Genomic DNA, 19,752 nt, shown 5'->3' on the forward strand with positions numbered 1-19,752 from the left:
GTTGAGAAAAAAGTCGAAATGTCGAGATTAATGTTGAAGTACAATCTGGAGAAAAAAGTCAAGATAAAAGTCAAAATGTCGAGAAAAAAGTCGAAATGTCGAGAAAAAGTCGAAAATGTCGAGATTAAAAAGGAAAGGAAAAAGGAAGAAAAAAAGAAAAAAAAGAAGAAAAAAGAAAAAAAGGAAAAAAAAGAAGAAAAAAAGAGAAAAAAGGAAAAAAGAGAGAAAAAGAAAAGAGAAGAAAAAAAGGAAAAAAAGAAGAAAAAAAGGAAAAAAAAGGTCTGTCTAGAAAAAGTTGAAATGTCGAGATTAAAAAGGAAAAGAAAAAGGAAGAAAAAAAAGAAAAAATCGAAATGTTGAGAAAAAAGTCGAAATGTCTAGAAAAAAGTGGAAATGTCTAGAAAAAAGTTGAAATGTCGAGATTAAAAAGGAAAAGAAAAAGGAAGAAAAAAAAGAAAAAATCGAAATGTTGAGAAAAAAGTCTAAATGTTGAGAAAAAAGTTGAAATTTCGAGAAAGAAGTCGAAATGTCGAGATTAATGTTGAAGCACACTCTCGAAAAAAAGGCGAAATGTCAAGAAAAAAAGGAAAAAAGAAAAAAAGAAGAAAAAAGAAAAAAAAGGAAAAAAAGAGGTCAAACATTTTTGAAAAAGCTCCAGGAGCCACTAGGGCAGCGCTAAAGAGCCGCATGCGGCTCTGGAGCCGCGGGTTGCCGACACCTGCCATAAACCGTTGTTTCTAGTTCATCATGGTTTCTTGTCTTCGGTGTTGTGGAGTTGTTGAGCTTCCTCATCTCTGTCTCTGATGAGCGATGAGGCTAAGACGGGTAAAACGCGAGAACATTAAAGGTAAACCAGAGAGATAGGCCAACAGGTGCTCACCTGATGGCATCTTCACATATTGACCAGGTAGAAAGAGAAGTGCGATGGTTTCATCTGTTTCCGGAGAGCATCACTCAGGGCCTTAGTTATTAAACAATATATTTTAGTATGTGTGTAACGATGTGTTCACGTGTGTCAGACCGCAACATTCGTCAGTCCGCCAGCGCCCTGAAGAGCACGCTGCAGGCCGTCATCAGAGATGAGCTGGATGGAGACTTGGAGAGAGCCTGCCAGGAGATCAGAGACTCCCGCGTCAAGAGAAGTACGATTTCTTCCTGTTTACATCAAGTTATCGTGTCTAAGGCTGGAGATTTTAACTGTACGCTGGTGCTAGGTGACGTCTCAGCCACATGTTGCAGAATATTGATCTGAAACTTAGAGTAAAAGTGCCTCTAAAACTCTCCAGATATATCTGATCTATCAGAACGTCTGAGCCTCAGACTAAAGCTTGTTATCTTTATCATTATGGTTGCAGGGTTATCATATGGGGACGTGAACAACCACGATGGGATCTACAGCTCTTTCTCCAGAGGTCAGTGTAAGTTTATCACGCCGCTCCTGCAGGTCTTCTTGAGAAGGAACGCTGTTTTAAAAGTGAAGCATTTGGTGTTAACAAAGAAACATCCCACTTTCACTACTGAGATGTAACTGCACACAGGTGATGTCTGAAACATCCTCAGCGGGTTTTAAAGCAGCACAAAAGACTTCCCGTCATGTTCCAATACCGATTTCAGTTTCATTTAAATACATACTTGATAGGAAGCTGCAGAGGATTTATGAAACATGGAGGCATCAGAAGGTTGGAAGAGGAAAAGGAAGAGGAAGAGGAAGAGGAAGAGGCAGCATTAGCAGTGGTCACACTGCAAAAACTCAAAATCCTACCAGGAATATTTGCCTTATTTCTAGTTAAAATGTCTAATTTTTAGTAAAAAAAATCTCTTTACACTTAAAACAAGAGTCATCACCAGAAAAATAACTTGTTATTTGACACTTTTCACCTGTTTCAAGTAAATTTTCACTTAAAACAAGTAGAAAAATCTGCCAGCGGGACAAGATTTATCTTCTCATTACAAGCACTGGCAGTTTTTTCTACTTATTTTAAGTGAAAATCTACTTGAAACAGGTGAAAATTGTTGTTTATTCCAGTGATGAGTCTTGTTTTAAGTGTAATGAGATTTTCTTTTACTAAAAATGAGACATTTTAACTAAAAATAATAGAAATAAGACTATATTCTTGTTAAGATTTTGAGTTTTTGCAGTGCACTGAAAGTAGAAAGGTTTATCGGGGGGGGGGGGGGGCAGGAGATTACATCTAGTTTCACAGCTCGAGAGTAGATGAGCTCAAATAGAAAGTAGGAGTGATTCACGTGCACTGACTGACCTGTTTAATGACCCTGTGTCTTTATACCTCTGACCTCTCTTCTCAGCACCTAAGAAAAAGAAACAATCCCGAAAGACCAAGTGGAGCACGGGTGTCCTAAAGAAACCCAAGAAGAAGAAGGAGTGCCCTGCTCCGGCCTCCCCGTCCTCCTCCTCCTCCTCCTCCTCAGCCAAGACCCGGATGGTTAATGGTTCTGGAGGGACGAGCTCCTCCAGCATGTCGGAGAGCAGCGACGGGGAGCAGAGCCCCCCGCCGGCCGCCGTCAACGGCTTCCATCATCGCCCCGGGGTTTTCATGAACGGCTACCACTCCAAGCGACCCGTCGTCCAGCTGACTGACGTCGTCCCCAAACGCAGGCCGAACCTCAGGGACCAAACCCCGGCCTCCAAGAAACGCCGAGCCCCGGAGCCCGTGTTGAACAGGGGTGGTTTAGTCAAACTAGGTCTGTATGCCTGATGAATACTTGTAGCAGGAGCTGGGCCTCTAATGGCACTTTTACACTAGTACCTACTCAGCCCGACTCCACTCGCCTTGCCCTCGTTTATTTTTAATACCCAGATCAGAAGTGAAGCTGCTGTGACGTATTTGAATGTGTGATCTAAACCAGTTGTTCCCAACCTTTCCCAACTCAGGGACCACTTTTATGTCTCAAAAATGTTCGCGGCCCACCTCTGAACTTTCTAATTCTCCCTGTTGCTAGCCAGCTCTCCATCTTTATACTCCAGTTTCAGGTATCAGGATCAAACGTAAATAAGTCAAGTGCAATGCAGTCCCGCTGCAAAGTGGTCCGACCGATAACAACAAAAGTTCCTATCGCTCATTTAATTGTCTTATTGTGTTACAGAGGGTTGATTAAACCTATCAACAGTGTTTTTTGTGCTGCAGCCCACCGAAGTGTGCCATTCATTCTTTTCAGTTTTTGTCTTCCTATAATTTAAGTTAGATTTGAAAACTTTGCCAAAAAAAAAAAACTATGTAAAACTCATTTTTCTCTGGAATTTGAGCCAAATATTAGGTTGTAATTTGTTGAATTGTTGCTAGCCAGCTATCCATCTTTATACTCCAGTTTCAGGTATCAGCATCAAACGTAAATAAGTCAAGTGCAATGCAGTGGTCCGACCGATAACAACAAAAGTTCCTATCGCTCATTTAATTGTCACATGTCTAATACTTGAAGGAAAACAAAACAAAATAATGAAAATAATATTTAAATATTTTTAATATCATTTTAAACATAACTGAGTTTTAACATTTAAAACATTATTCTGTATATTTTTATATAATTATATTCCCTCCCCCACAAAAATCATACTTTTTTGGAAATTATTTGGTGGCCCAGTTGCAATACCTTCGCGGCCACCAGGGGGCCGCGGCCCACAGGTTGGGAATCATTGATCTAAACGAAGAAGACAACAACACTAAAGATGTAGAACCTGGAGGAGATGATAGATGTGCTGCTGGGTCTGTGGCTTGTGTTCAATATCAAGTTAAAAAATTAGATTGAGAGAAGCTTCAAGCGGCTTGTTTGTCTTGGCGCTGCTGAAAAGTCAGCTGGAGCCGTGAGCAGCTATGAGGTGACAGAGCTCCTGGTAGATCTGGTCGTTCCTTATCGCCGTCTAGATCCCTTTTTAATTCTCTCCTCACCCACCAGGTTTATGAACATCTGCGCCTCAGAGTTGGATCACCAAACAGACTTTTGCGCTGCCATTGCTTGTTGAATAAAATTAACAAGAAGCCGTCAGAGTCGCTCTTTCTCTGATGTCACATCCTGACTCAGACGTCTGACTCCAACCCCCCGACCAATCAGTGGTCTGTAGTGTGATGATGTCACAGCCCGACTCAGACGTCTGACTCCAACCCCCCGACCAATCAGTGGTCTGTAGTGTGATGATGTCAGATACAGCCGACTCAGCCGCTTAGAACCTCTGCAGAGTAGTTACAGAAAAAGTATCTACTCGGCACGTTATACCCCTAGTGGGAAAGCTCCAAACCGAGTGGAGCTGAGTAGGTACTAGTGGAAAAGTGCCAGTGTGGCAATCGTGTCCTACTAACTGGTTTCCTCTGACTGAGTTTCAAAGCAGCTGCAGATGAAAAGTGTGTCAAACAGGTAGTGAAATGAATAGTGCTGCTGCTGCTCCTGCTGCTGCTGAACACGTTTGAACAGGCCGGCGCTTGGTAGTTGGAGCCGGAGCTCTGGGCCTGGAGCCAAGCTGTCACGGAGCCGAGCTGCAGACAGAAGCTCTGCCGTAGATCATCACAGACGTGTGCACTTACATACTTCAGGAGCACAGTTTTCTTTGCTGCACGACATTGTTTTAGTTTCACACGAGATCACAAGCAGCCTCCGAGCCAGCGTGACACCCGCTTCTTGTTCACTTTGACAAGATAAATAATTCAATGCAACTCAAATTTTCCTTGAGAGTATTAGAAATGAATAAGAAAAAAAATGCAAAAAAAAATGCAATGTCATATATTTTGAATGTTATTATGGGCTGTCAAGAGACATTTTGCACCGCTACTCTAAAACCTTGTGATGATAGATTATGCTGCAGAAGGCAAATTGAATCTAAACTGGCTGAAACAGTCATCATATATGTGTGTGTGTGTGTGTGTGTGTATATATATATATATATATATATATATACATATATATATATATATATGTATATATACAGGACTGTCTTAGAAAATTAGAATATTGTGATTTTCTGTAATGCAATTAAAAAAAACAAAAATGTCATACATTCTGGATTCATTACAAATCAACTGAAATATTGCAAGCCTTTTATTGTTTTAATATTGCTGATCATGGTTTACAGCTTAAGAAAACTCAAATATCCTATCTCAAAAAATTAGAATATTCTGGGAATCTTAATCTTAAAATGTAAGCCATAATCAGCAATATTAAAATAATAAAAGGCTTGCAATATTTCAGTTTATTTGTCATGAATCCAGAATGTATGACATATTTGTTATTTTAATTGCATTACAGAAAATAAAGAACTCTATCACAATATTCAAATTTTCTGAGACAGTCCTGTGTAGTATTTCTATTTGATATTTAATGTATATTCTTAAAAACTGTGCAAAACAATAAACTAAAAAAAACAAAAACTAAATCTAAAATGTAATGTATGTATATATATATATATATATATATATATATATATATATATCATAAAGATAGCGTCTATTACAACAGAAGTTGTCTCTAGGTGTTTTCCAAAGACCCAGAACATGAGCAATTGTTATATGTACAGATGTATGTGGAGGATTTAAGCATGCCTAGAATCATTCCTGTCTTTCTCAGAGCGGCACAAGACGAAACCCAGCGCAGCCGCGTTGAAGCAGATGCAGCGGTTCAGCGGAGACGGACGTCCAGAGGTCTCGGATGAGGAAAAGCCTCCGCTGATAGTTGATCGCAAACAACTGAAGGTTGTTATTATCTGAATTCTGTTCAAAGATAGTTCATTAATCCGCAAAAGGAAATTATTGCTGTGAGCAGGAAGGATCTCACTTAAACGTGTTACATGTTTCACATGCATGACTTCAGGCTAATCCCAAGGTTCCACTAGTAGTTTTAGCAGCTTATCTTTCATATGAAAGTTGGGATCAGGTGGAAAAATAAAGAGCGCTGATGGCAGTGGGCTGAATTTAAACGGCTGTGTGGAAACCTTCAGTCAACAGCTGTTTTTTTACGGTACCGTCTATTGAAACGCTGCCCACTGGCAGGTGGTGAACAACTCACTGCAGCTTTTTTCTCCTCTTAACATTTATTTTTAATTTCATGCATTGCACCCTTTAATATGCTGCACATTTTAAACAAGTGCCACATGATTAACCTTTAAAACATCAAAAATTTGAACTAGAAATGACTTGGAGCTTGAATAGCCAGAGGCTGTAGGATCTACAGATTACATGCAGAGGTATGCACACTGTCTGATTCTCTCTCTCGGTCTTTTTTCTTGAAGAATCTGTTGAGCAAAGCTGTGGCTAAAACAGAGGACGCTGAAGTGGACCAACTGGAGAAGCTTTACGCTCTGCTGGCTCAATGCATCTACAGACACAGAAGCAACTACAACAAGACGGAGCTCATTAAGGTGAAGTGACACCAGATTTCATAGGTGTTCATAAAATTGTTTAAATTTCAGTCTTTGTCTGACTACTTAAATGCAAAAAAGTGATGTTGTTGGTTGCCCTGCTAAAAATAATAAATGCCATGAGCCACAAAACAAAAGTGTGTCCTGTCACCAGTTTATCTACAATAGGTGAACTTGGAGACTTGTAATTCCACATGTACTCATGAAATATTAAAAAAGTTAGAAAAATTCAGGGAGAACAAGAAAAGAAGTTGCAAATATCAACTTGCTCGGTGTCTGCTTTCTATGTTAATTTCTTTTTTTGTCTTTTTGTGTTTTCTAGGAAATGAAGACAGAAATCGACAACTTCTCCTAAGTTACTTTTACATGTCAAACTTTTGTTCATCTAAATGTTTATCATTTTAATTGTTTTTATTTTACATTATGGTGCATTCTTGAAGCATAGAAACATCCAAAATACCTCAGTATTTATCCTGTCAGATTATTTTAGATTTATTTTATTTGAGTGTATTTATTTGTGTGATAATTTATTAAAAAAAGATATTTATTTGAACATTTAATGTTGAATATAGCCTAGCCAGACATTCCTATTCACTTCATGAAATTTCCCTCTGGAAAGAAGGCTCTGTTATCCCTCCCATTCACAGAACATTTCCACTGGTACAGAACGTACCGAACCAATCGCAACAGGCTATGTTTTTGTTGATGTTCCTCTTGTTATCTCTCTGTCTACACAAGGAGTCGGCAACCCGCGGCTCTAGAGCCACATGCGGCTCTTTAGCGCCGCCCTAGTGGCTCCTGGAGCTTTTACAAAAAAATTTGACCTTTTTTTTTCTTTTTTTCTTCTTTTTTCTTTTTCTCTTTTTTTTCCTTTTTTTCTCTTTTTTCTTCTTTTTTTCCTTCCTTTTTCCTTTCCTTTTTAATCTCGACATTTCAACTTTTTTCTCAACATTTCGACTTTTTTCTCAACATTTCAACTTTTTTTGGAGATTGTACTTCAACATTAATCTCGACATTTCGACTTTTTCTCGAAATTTTGACTTTTTTCTAGACATTTCGACTTTTTCCTCGACATTTTGACTTTTTTCTCGACATATCGACTTTTATCTCGACTTTTTTCTCAAGATTGTACTTCAACGTTAATTTCGCCATTTCGACTTTTTTCTCGACATTTGGACTTTTTTCTCGAGATTTGGACTTTTTTCTCGAGATTGTACTTCAACATTAATCTCGACATTTTGACTTTTTTCTCAACATGTCAACTTTTTTCTCAACATTACAAGACTTTTCATTTTTTGTGGCTCCAGACATATTTGTTTTTTGTGTTTTTGGTCCAATATGGCTCTTTCAACATTTTGGGTTGCCGACCCCTGGTCTACACCACAGCTTGCTTTCTCTGACGAGTCGTATGTTTTTCAAATGGGGTCCAGAGGCTTTCTTCAGAGGTTTCTTCTATGTTTCCTTTGACTCAAAAAGTGAAACCCAGAGGAATGTGACTAAGTCTTTGTTTTGAAGAGAAAAAGAACCAGGATGGCTGGCCAGGTTATGTTCATTTATTTTATTGTGACGTGAGCTTCAATGAAGGTGTTACAGAGGGTTGATTAAACCTATCAACAGTGTTTTTTTGTGCTGCAGCCCACCGAAGTGTGCCATGCATTCTTTTCAGTTTTTGTCCTTCCTATAATTTAAGTTAGATTTGAAAACTTTGCCAAAAAAAAACAATGTAAAACTCATTTTTCTCTGGAATTTGAGCCAAATATTAGGTTGTACTTTGTTGAATTGTTTTGAGGATGTTTTGTGTACAGTGATGAGTGATATGACATTCACGGTGTGTATGATCTTTACTTGCTTTGATGGATATTTATGCTTTATATTCTGTATTTTTTTAATGATGAGCATAAAAAAATGCCTGGTAAGTACATTAAAATACAGAGATTATATTTGTTATGTTTGTAATTTATTTGAATTATCATCCCTTTATTGAGTGTAATAATAATAACAATTGATATCGGTTTAAAACACAACTGGCTTCATATTAAGTATAAACACCAAGGAGGAATACTAGAGCAGCCCAAATAACAAAAACAATATGACGCATGACATCTGTGCCACCACCCTAGTTGGCCAATTTGTCCTACTTTAGTCCGACTCCGCTCACGCTGCACGCTCTCGACGCTCCTGACGTCACGCGCTGCATGAACCTCATAACCCGACGCTCGTGTTGTGGGGACTCGATAAATAAGTGTGACAAATGGAAATCAGCGAGGCCACTTGTGCTTCCGCCTAACAGGGAGGTCTTCAAAATAAAAGCTGCGAGTTTTTATGTTGTCCGCATGCATCGGTGGCTTGTGGGAATCCATCCATCCGTCCGTCCGTCCGTCCGTCCGTCCATCCATCCATCCATCCACCCACTTTTTTCTTGACATTTCGACTTTTTTTTTCAACATTTTGACTTTTTTCTCGAAATTGTACTTCAACATTAATCTCGACTTTTCGACTTTTTTCTCAACATTTCAACTTTTTTCTCTCAACATTTCGACTTTTTTCTCAACATTTCAACTTTTTTCTCTCAACATTTCGACTTTTTTCCTCAACATTTTGACTTTTTTCTCGAAATTGTACTTCAACATTAATCTCGACTTTTCGACTTTTTTCTCAACATTTCAACTTTTTTCTCAACATTTTGACTTTTTTCTCGAAATTCTACTTCAACATTAATCTTGACTTCTCTTTTTTTTCTCGACATTTCAACTTTTTTCTCGACATTTCGACTTTTTTCTCAAAATTTCGACTTTTTTCTCAAAATTTCGACTTTTTTCTCAAAATTTCGACTTTTTTCTCAAAATTCTACTTCAACATTAATCTCGACTTCTCGACTTTGTTCTCAACATTTCGACTTTTTTCTCAACATTTCGACTTTTTTCTCGAAATTATACTTCAACAATATTCTTGACATTTCGACTTTTTTCTCGACATTTCGACTTTTTTCTCGAAATTGTACTTCAACATTAATCTCGACTTTTCGACTTTTTTCTCGATATTTCGACTTTTTTCTCGACATTTCTACTTTTTTCTCTCGACTTTTTTACTTTTTTCCTCAACATTTCAACTTTTTTCTCAACATTTCAACTTTTTTCTCAACATTTTTACTTTTTTCTTGAAATTCTACTTCAACATTAATCTCGGCTTCTCGACTTTTTTCTCGACATTTCCATTTTTTTCATAATGAAAAAAAGTGCATAATGAAAAAAAATCTTCCTCATCTAAAGTATTATTTTTCTCCTGCCTGGCCCTGATACTCTTCCGTAAATATGTTTGTATACAGTAATCACCTCATCATTTGACCCTTCGCATCGGCTCTTATTGTGAAATGTCCCAACCGGATGCGCTTCTCAGCCCGTACACAGAAAAAAAAAAAATGGCCATCGTTGCCTTCGCCGAACTATCGATGTCTTTTAAATAAAACTTCAATTTTCGTAAACAGAGCCGCGGAGCAAACAATGCGAGTGGAAACCGGGGCCGAGGGGCATCCTTAACCTCCGGTGGTGGCGGGTTGGAGGGTTTGTGTGGCTCTCAGATGGGCTCCTTTTTTCCTTTTTTCTCGAAATTCTGCTTCAACATTAATCTCAACATTTCGACTTTTTTCTCAAAATTTCGACTTTTTTCTCGAAATTGTGCTTCGACATTAATCTCAACCTTTCGACTTTTTTCTCGACATTTCGACTTTTTTCTCAACATTTCGACTTTTTTCTCTACATTTCGACTTTTTTATCGACATTTCGCCTTTTTTCTCAAAATTGTACTTCAACATTAATCTCGACTTTTATACTTTTTTCTCGACATTTCGACTTTTTTCTCAAAATATCTTTTTTTTCGACATTTCGACTTTTTTCTCGAAATTATACTTCAACAATATTCTCGATATTTCGACTTTTTTTCTCAACATTTCGACTTTTTTCTCTACATTTTGACTTTTTTCCCGACATTTTGACTTTTTTCTCAAAATGTCGACTTTTTTCTCAACATTTCAACTTTTTTCTCAACATTTCGACTTTTTACTCCACATTTTGACTTTTTTCCCGACATTTCGACTTTTTTCTCAACATTTCGACGTAAATATGTTCGCATCGGCTCTTATTGTGAAATGTCCCAACCGGATGCGCTTCTCAGCCGTCGGTGGTACACAGAAAAAAAAAAAAAAAATGGCCATCGTTGCCTTCGCCGAACTATCGATGTCTTTTAAATAAAACTTCAATTTCCGTAAACGGAGCCGCGGAGCAAACAATGCGAGTGGAAACCGGGGCGGAGGGGCATCCTTAACCTCCGGTGGTGGCGGGTTGGTGGGTTTGTGTGGCTCTCAGATGGGCTCCTCGGTGGAAGCGGGCGAAAGGCGGAAGACTACGTATCAACAGAGCGGCCAGGAGATGCTACAGTCCCCGACCAGACCCCCGACTAACCCCCCCACCTGGCCGCCGTCTGCCCCGCCGTGCAGCTGAAGGACCGGCCAGCAGGTAAACTCTCCCCGGGGGTTTAAAGCTTGTTGCAGCAACAATAACATCCTCCATAGCTCAGTTAGCTGAGGATGTTGTTGCTGCAACAAGCTGCAGAAAACACGGCTCTGCTGCCCCGTTTACCCCCTTTACTCCCTGTTTACCCCCTTTACCCCGGTCCTGCCGGGCGGATCCAGCAGGGGTTCTGCTCCAGCCCTCCAAGACCCGAGACCCAGGGAAAAAGGAACACATTCAGGTTTCCAGTAAAAGCTGGAGTTGTCAAAATGTGGAGACACTGCAGAGTCTGGTAGTAATGAGGAGCTGCAGAACCAGAGGTGGTGGGAGGAATAAAAGTACAATAACTATCATATTTTCAATAATCTTTCAGTCCTAAACTTAATGACATTTTCAGATATTTAGATTAAATCGTGACAGGTGTTAAAAAGGTAATCACTGGTGGGAATGAAAAAATAATGACGATGATAATAACAATAACAATATCTATTTTTTTAACTACACAAAATAATGGGGACCAAATTTGTTATTTATTCATTTACATTTTTAAATCTTAAAAGTTGCTAGTTGCTACAACTGTTAGTACATGACATTTTGTAAATTAAGATAAACTTTTTAAAAGTAAATGCAGAAAGCATAAAATTGAAAAACCTATACATTTTCAATTGTCTGCCTTCTAAAGTTATTTCAAGTCAAATGTGGAAACACTGCAGGGTACTAATCTATTACGACTTGCTTCCCAGTTAAGGAACTGCAGAACCAGTGAGAAGTGGTGGGATGATTAAAGTACAATAACTTAAAGATTTTCCTTAATCTTTTAGTCCTAAACTTAATGATATTTTCAGATATTTAGATTAAATCATGACAGGCGTTAAAAAGGTAATCACTGGTGGGAATGAAAAAATAATAAATATCATAACAATATCAATTTTCTTTGAGGGGAACAACTAAACAAAGTAATGGGAACCGAATGTGTTAATTATTCATTCAATTTTTAAAATTTTCAAAGTACATGTCATTCTGTAAAAAAAAAAGAATAAGATAAAGTTTCTAGAAGTAAAGGCATAACATTGGAAAACCTAAAAAGTTGTCATTGTCTGCCTTGAAAGTTATTTCAAGTCAGATGTGGAAACTCTGCAGGGTCTGGTATTAATGAGGAGCTACAGAACTGAAATATTTTCCTAATGACATTTTCAGATATTTAGATTAAATCATGACAGGCGTTAAAAGGGTAATCACTGGTGGGAATGGGAAATAATAATGAAGATAATAACAATATCTATTTTTTTATGTGGGGCACAACTAGACAAAGTAATGAGAACCAAATGTGTTATTTATTAATTAAAAATTTCAAAGTACATGTCATTCTGTAAAAAAAAATTAAGATAAAGTTTTTAGAAGTAAAGGCATAAAATTGGAAAACCTAAAAGTTGTCATTGTCTGCCTTTGAAAGTTATTTCAAGTCAAATGTGGAAACTCTGCAGGGTCTGGTGGTAATGAGGAGCTGCAGAACCACAGAGAGGTGATGGGAGGATTAAAAATACTGTAACTTCAAGATTTTCAATAATCTTTTAGTCCTAAACTTATTGGCATTTTCAGATATTAAGATTAAATCATGACAGGTAATCACTGGTGGGAATGAAAAAATAATAAATATCAAAATAACAATAACAATATCAATTTTCTTTGAGGGGCACAACTAGACAAAATAGTGTCTTATCTATTCATTTAATTGGTAAAATCTTCAAAATACATGTCATTCTGTAAAAAAATAAATAAAAATTAAGATAAAGTTTTTAGAAGTAAAGGCATAACATGGAAAAACCTAAAGGTTTTCAATTATCTGCCTTGAAAGTTATTTCAAGTCAAATGTGGAGACACTGCAGGGTCTGGTATTAATGAGGAGCTACAGAACTGAAATATTTTCCTAATAACATTTTCAGATATTTAGATTAAATGATGACAGGCATTAAAAGGTAATCACTGATGGGAATGGGAAATAATAATGAAGATAATAACAATAACAATATCTTTTTTTTTATTTGGGGCACAACTAGACAAAGTAATGGGAACCAAATGTGTTATTTATTAATTAAAATTTTCAAAGTACATGTCATTTTGTATAAATAAATAAATAAGATAAAGTTTTTAGAAATAAAGGAATAAAATTGAAAAACCTAAAAGTTGTCATGATATTGAAAAGTTATTTCAATATTAAGTTTAAAAAAGATATGCTAGAAGAAGCATGCAGCATTGAGGCACATATAAATACCATCTTTTCATGGAGCACAGGTAGTTAAAAGCAACTAATTATGCAATGCTATTTAAAGCCAAGTCATGAGGAGGATTTACAAAGTATTTATTAAGAGTATGAAATGGAAAAAGACAAATATATACAATGAAATATACCTGAATGTCATCAGCACAGCACTGTAATATTGCTTAAGGAAGTGTTTTTCAACCTTTTTTGATGCACAGCACATTTTTAAGAATAAAAAACAATAATGGTAATAAAAATCCCACCAGCACTTCTACAATCAGAAATACATATGTTTTCACCTCCACATCTTGCATAATTTAATATTATTTTATATGATCAGAGTCATCAGGGTGCTATTTACCACCACCCACTGACACAGGAAACTGTTTAATTACTCTACTGGTCGCAACTTTTTAGGCACAGGCTTTCAACAGTGGCAAATTTACTTTCAGTATGCAAAGTAACTTTTTGAGACCGAAATTGGATAATTTCCCAGCAGACGCAAGTGTACAGTGGTTGGAAATTACTGGCCTGTGCAAAACATGTATCATAAAAGTAATAAACCCTAGCACAGAACTGGTGGAACTCCATTATTAGTGTGTCTGTGTTTGCTTAAGAGTGATTGCTTATGTAAATAAATCCCCAAATTACAAGAGATAAGAGTGCATTGCCTTAGACTGTGAGAGGATATTGAACCAGTGCTTTTACTGTGCCACTCTGCCCTCTAAAATTATTCTCATTCAAATTGTAGAGAAGAATGTATTACCAGTATTACCAATATTTACAATCGGTCATGTAAAGAAACTCTAGAACAAGACATTGATGCACTTACAGGTTGCGACTTCTTTCCCCTTGCAGGATTTTAGGATAACAGATGAAGGATTTGAACAACAAACAGCAACCTTTCTTATGGAACCACAACATCACAGCTTGAACTAACTGCAATACTTTACTACGCTCTGTGGAAGTCAGCATGGCGAGCAGGAGGAAGTCCACCATCCCCTGCATGGTTCCTCCTTGCGAAGCCGTAGACTCAGACGAGGAGATGGAGGACGTCATGGATACGGCCGAACCCGAGGACAGAAACGGAGTGGCGATGGCTTCCTCTGAGGCCTCTGCTCTGGCCGAGGAGCCGGGCGAGGACGCCGACGTCAGGCAGGACGTGTCTGACCACTATTCGGACTCCAACATGACGGAGGGAGGTTACGAGTGCAAATACTGCAACTTCCAGACGTCAGAGCTAAATCTGTTCACCATGCACGTCGACACCGAACATCCTGACGTCGTCACCAACACGTCCTACGTCTGCATGGAGTGCGACTACCACACCAAAAGGTAGATCTCTCACTTTACATGATATCATTGCTGTATATTTCTCATGCTGGATTCTAGGAATGGGCGATATTTTACCGTTCACGATAAACCGTCAAAAATATTCCCCACGGTAAGAATTTGTCAACTCGCGATAAAAATGATGAATTGAGGAAATGAGCCAGAAAGAAAGAAAGAAAGAAAGAAAGAAATGAGCCTGAAAGAAAGAAAGAAAGAAAGAAAGAAAGAAAGAAAGAAATGAGCCAGAAAGAAAGAAAGAAAGAAAGAAATGAGCCTGAAAGAAAGAAAGAAAGAAAGAAAGAAAGAAAGAAAGAAATGAGCCAGAAAGAAAGAAAGAAAGAAAGAAAGAAAGAAATGAGCCTGAAAGAAAGAAAGAAAGAAAGAAAGAAAGAAAGAAATGAGCCTGAAAGAAAGAAAGAAAGAAAGAAGAAAGAAGAAAGAAGAAAGAATGAGCCTGAAAGAAGAAAGAAAGAAAGAAATGAGCCAGAAAGAAAGAAAGAAAGAAAGAAAGAAATGAGCCTGAAAGAAAGAAGAAGAAAGAAAGAAAGAAATGAGCCTGAAAGAAAGAAAGAAAGAAAGAAAGAAAGAAAGAAAGAAAGAAAGAAAGAAATGAGCCTGAAAGAAAGAAAGAAGAAGAAGAAAGAAAGAAAGAAATGAGCCTAGAAAGAAAGAAAGAAAGAAAGAAAGAAAGAAAGAAATGAGCCTGAAAGAAAGAAAGAAAGAAAGAAAGAAAGAAAGAAATGAGCCTGAAAGAAAGAAAGAAAGAAAGAAATGAGCCTGAAAGAAAGAAAGAAAGAAAGTAAGAAAGAAAGTGATGAGCCTGAAAGAAAGAAAGGAAGAAAGAAAGAAAGAAAAGAAAGAAAGAAAGAAAGAAAGAAAGAAAGAAAGAAATGAGCCTGAAAGAAAGAAAGAAAGAAATGAGCCAGAAAGAAAGAAAGAAAGAAAGAAAGAAATGAGCCTGAAAGAAAGAAAGAAAGAAAGAAAGAAAGAATGAGCCTGAAAGAAAGAAAGAAAGAAAGAAAGAAAGAAATGAGCCTGAAAGAAAGAAAGAAAGAAAGAAAGGAAAGAAAGAAAGAAAGAAAGAAAGAAAGAAAGAAATGAGCCAGAAAGAAAGAAGAAAGAAAGAAATGAGCCTGAAAGAAAGAAATGAGCCTGAAAGAAAGAAAGAAGAAGAAGAAAGAAATGAGCCAGAAAGAAAGAAAGAAAGAAATGAGCCTGAAAGAAAGAAAAAAGAAAGAAGAAAGAAAGAAAGAAATGAGCTGAAAAAAGAAAGAAAGAAAGAAAGAAGAAATGAGCCTGAAAGAAAGAAAGAAAGAAAGAAAGAAAGAAAGAAAGAAGAAAGAAAGAAGAAATGAGCCAGAAAGAAAGAAAGAAAGAAAGAAAGAAAGAAATGAGCCTGAAAGAAAGAAAGAAAGAAATGAGCCAGAAAGAAAGAAAGAAAGAAAGAAAGAAAGAAATGAGCCTGAAGAAAGAAAGAAAGAAAGAAAGAAAGAAATGAGCCTGAAAGAAGAAAGAAAGAAAGAAAGAAGAAAGAAAGAAAGAAATGAGCCTGAAAGAAAAAAAGAAAGAAAGAAAGAAATGAGCCTGAAAGAAAGAAAGAAAGAAAGAAAGAAAGAAAGAAAGAAGAAGAAAGAAAGAAAGAAATGAGCCTGAAAGAAAGAAAGAAAGAAAGAAAGAAAGAAATGAGCCTGAAAGAAAAAAAGAAAGAAGAAAGAAATGAGCCTGAAGAAAGAAAGAAAGAAAGAAATGAGCCTGAAAGAAGGAAAGAAAGAAAGAAAGAAAGAAAGAAAGAAATTAGCCTAAAGAAAGAAAGAAAGAAAGAAAGAAAGAAAGAAAGAAAGAAAGAAATGAGCCTGAAAGAAAGAAAGAAAGAAAGAAAGAATGAGCCTGAAAGAAAGAAAGAAAGAAAGAAAGAAAGAAGAAAGAAAGAAAGAAGAAAGAAATGAGCCTGAAAGAAAGAAAGAAAGAAAGTAAGAAAGAAAGTGATGAGCCTGAAAGAAAGAAAGGAAGAAAGAAAGAAATGAGCCTGAAAGAAAGAAAGAAAGAAATGAGCCAGAAAGAAAGAAAGAAAGAAAGAAAGAAATGAGCCTGAAAGAAAGAAAGAAAGAAAGAAAGAAAGAAAGAAATGAGCCTGAAAGAAGAAAGAAGAAAGAAGAAAGAAATGAGCCTGAAGAAAGAAAGAAAGAAAGAAAGAAAGAAATGAGCCAGAAAGAAAGAAAGAAAGAAAGAAATGAGCCTGAAAGAAAGAAATGAGCCTGAAAGAAAGAAAGAAAGAAAGAAAGAAAGAAAGAAAGAAATGAGCCAGAAAGAAGAAAGAAAGAAATGAGCCTGAAGAAAGAAGAAAGAAAGAAAGAAAGAAAGAAAGAAATGAGCCTGAAAGAAAGAAAGAAAGAAAGAAAGAAAGAAAGAAATGAGCCTGAAAGAAAGAAGAAAGAAAGAAAGAAGAAAGAAAGAAATGAGCCAGAAAGAAAGAAAGAAAGAAAGAAAGAAATGAGCCTGAAAGAAAGAAAGAAAGAAATGAGCCAGAAAGAAGAAAGAAATGAGCTGAAAGAAAGAAAGAAAGAAAGAAAGAAAGAAAGAAATGAGCCTGAAAGAAAGAAAGAAAGAAAGAAAGAAAGAAAGAATGAGCCTGAAAGAAAAAAGAAAGAAAGAAAGAAATGAGCCTGAAAGAAAGAAAGAAAGAAAGAAAGAAAGAAATGAGCCTGAAAGAAAGAAAGAAAGAAAGAAATGAGCCTGAAAGAAAAAAAGAAAGAAAGAAAGAAAGAAAGAAAGAAAGAAATGAGCCTGAAAGAAAAAAAGAAAGAAAGAAAGAAATGAGCCTGAAAGAAAGAAAGAAAGAAAGAAAGAAAGAAAGAAAGAAAGAAAGAAAGAAAGAAATGAGCCTGAAAGAAAGAAAGAAAGAAAGAAAGAAAGAAATGAGCCTGAAAGAAGGAAAGAAAGAAGAAAGAAAGAAAGAAATTAGCCTAAAAGAAAGAAAGAAAGAAAGAAAGAAAGAAATGAGCCTGAAAGAAAGAAAGAAAGAAAGAAAGAAAGAAATGAGCCTGAAAGAAAGAAAGAAAGAAAGAAAGAAAGAAAGAAAGAAAGAAAGAAAGAAAGAAAGAAAGAAAGAAAGAAAGAAATGAGCCTAAAAGAAAGAAAGAAAGAAAGAAAGATATGAGCCTGAAAGAAAGAAAGAAAGAAAAAGTATTTTTTTTATCGTCATTTTTATCGTTATCGGGATAAATGCCAGAAATTATCGTGATACATTTTTTAGTCCATACCGCCATCCCTACTGGATTCACACTGAAAGCGTCACAAATCTCCTGTGGTTCGACGCCTGCAGTGGGCGGAGCTTTCACGCTGCGCTGCAGAGCTGGAGGGAACAAAGTGCAAATAACCTATATATATCTACATACAGGACTGTCTCAGAAAATTAGAATATTGTGATTTTCTGTAATGCAATTGGGTCAATGACGTGACGCCTATATTTCTGAAAAACAGATTTTTTTTCAATTCAAAAAAGGTTTAAATGGATAAAAAAAATACCAGATATATAAACTACCTGTCCCACATATGGACTCACTTAAATTTTACAAAAAATACTAGTTATTTGGGATTTTGTTGTTGTTTTAAGCGTCAAAATGTCATGTGGTGCGACCGTCCGACCATGACTCTTGTTTTGAAAACTTTTTTTGAAATCACTCTAAATGTTTTTAAATCAATCTTCTGCCCTATCTGGCATGATTTCTTAAGTGTCTTGTAGTGTATAAGATTGCAACACATTTGTATTCATATTTCCATCATAATATACAAACAAAGTTTGACTGATGTCCATTTTATGAAATATCATGTGGCGCGAACATTAAAAAAAAACAACCATTTTTGTATAATACTGAAAACAGTAAAAAAAAAGATGTCAAGATGTTAAGGAAATTAATTTATTTTAATATGAATCATGGTTGCACCACATGACTTTTTAAGGCTAGTGCCAATTCATCTTGACAAAAAACTCTGAAATCACTTAATTTAAAATTTTTATATGAATGTGTGTGTACACAACATTCTTAATGTTTGAACTACTGCAATAGATATTCTTTTTTTATTATTTTAAAATTGACCTGTTGAAAATCCTTATTCGTCATTGACCCAATTACAAAAACAAAAGTGTCATACATTCTGGATTCATTACAAATCCACTGAAATATTGCAAGCCTTTTATTATTTTAATATTGCTGATCATGGTTTACAGCTTAAAAAATTCAAATATCCTATCTCAAAAAATTAGAATATTCTGGGAATCTTAATCTTAAACTGTAAGCCATAATCAGCAATATTAAAATAATAAAAGGCTTGCAATATTTCAGTTGATTTGTAATGAATCCAGAATGTATGACATTTTTTTTTATTTTTTTTTATTTTCTTTATTATTATTATTCTCACATCTTACATTACACAGCTGATGTACAATTGGTTTACAATTATTGTCAGGGAGAAAGAAAAACATCAGCATGTCAAAACATAGCTGTTGCCCTATAGTTGTGTAATGTTGAAAGAAACAAAACCTGCGTATATTTATATTTTTAAGGTAAAACGAACAAACAGAACTAACGAAAGACAAACACAGAGAAATAAAAAAAAAAAAGGGAACAATGATGAATCAAAACGGGATGTATGGGCTTGTAACAGCGACTTAATTCAGTTGCAGGGAGAGCAAACTACGATATTATAAGGGTTTGGGTATACACACACATAAAATTATGTACGTATAAAACACATGAAACCTGGCAGTCCATCAAACCAACAGAGAAATGACCGAGAAAGTAAGTGAGTGGAGACAAGTAATTCAGTTTCTAGATAATTGTGACTTTTGTATATAGGAGACCCATTTTGACCATGACCTTGTAAATTTATCCATTTGTAGCCGAAGTGAGAAAGTAATCCTTTCCATTTTATATATTTCATTGACAATATTAGTCCATTCCTCCATTGTGGGGGGGTCAGGATGCAGCCAGTGACGTGTGATGGTTTTCTTGCCAGCAGAAATCAGAGCACCAAATAGATATTTGTTGAGATGCCCTGTGAGAAAATTAGTTTCTCCCAGAATAAAAGTTTTGAAATGATATGGTATTTTCATATGAAACATGTTTTCTAATATTTTGTGCATCTCTAACCAAAAACTTACAATTACTGGACATTCCCAAAATATATGCCAATGGTTTGCATCCCGGCTGCTCCCACACATTCTCCAACATTGTGAATCCCCTCCTGCAAAGTGAGCTTTCTGTTTAGGGGTTACAAAAAATCTGATTAAACAT

General features: G+C 36.2%; 1 protein-coding gene and 1 pseudogene across 2 annotated transcripts in view; both read left to right on the forward strand.

The window, feature by feature from the left end:
• Positions 1-8,290, forward strand: part of LOC133460705 (ATPase family AAA domain-containing protein 2-like) — a 33,836-nt pseudogene extending 25,546 nt beyond the window's left edge.
• A 2,260-nt stretch (positions 8,291-10,550) lies between these two features.
• Positions 10,551-19,752, forward strand: part of LOC133460706 (zinc fingers and homeoboxes protein 1-like) — a 41,022-nt gene continuing 31,820 nt past the window's right edge. For both annotated transcript variants that reach the window (XR_009784148.1, XM_061741439.1), the window contains exons 1-2: positions 10,551-10,872; positions 13,985-14,461. Coding sequence is in view for 1 of the 2 variants with exons in the window: in XM_061741439.1 (XP_061597423.1) it covers positions 14,100-14,461 (362 nt within the window). In the remaining variant the exon portion in view is untranslated. The remainder of the gene's footprint in view (positions 10,873-13,984; positions 14,462-19,752) is intronic.

This window comes from Cololabis saira, chromosome 15, assembly GCF_033807715.1.
Source record: "Cololabis saira isolate AMF1-May2022 chromosome 15, fColSai1.1, whole genome shotgun sequence".
NCBI lineage: Eukaryota > Metazoa > Chordata > Actinopteri > Beloniformes > Belonidae > Cololabis > Cololabis saira.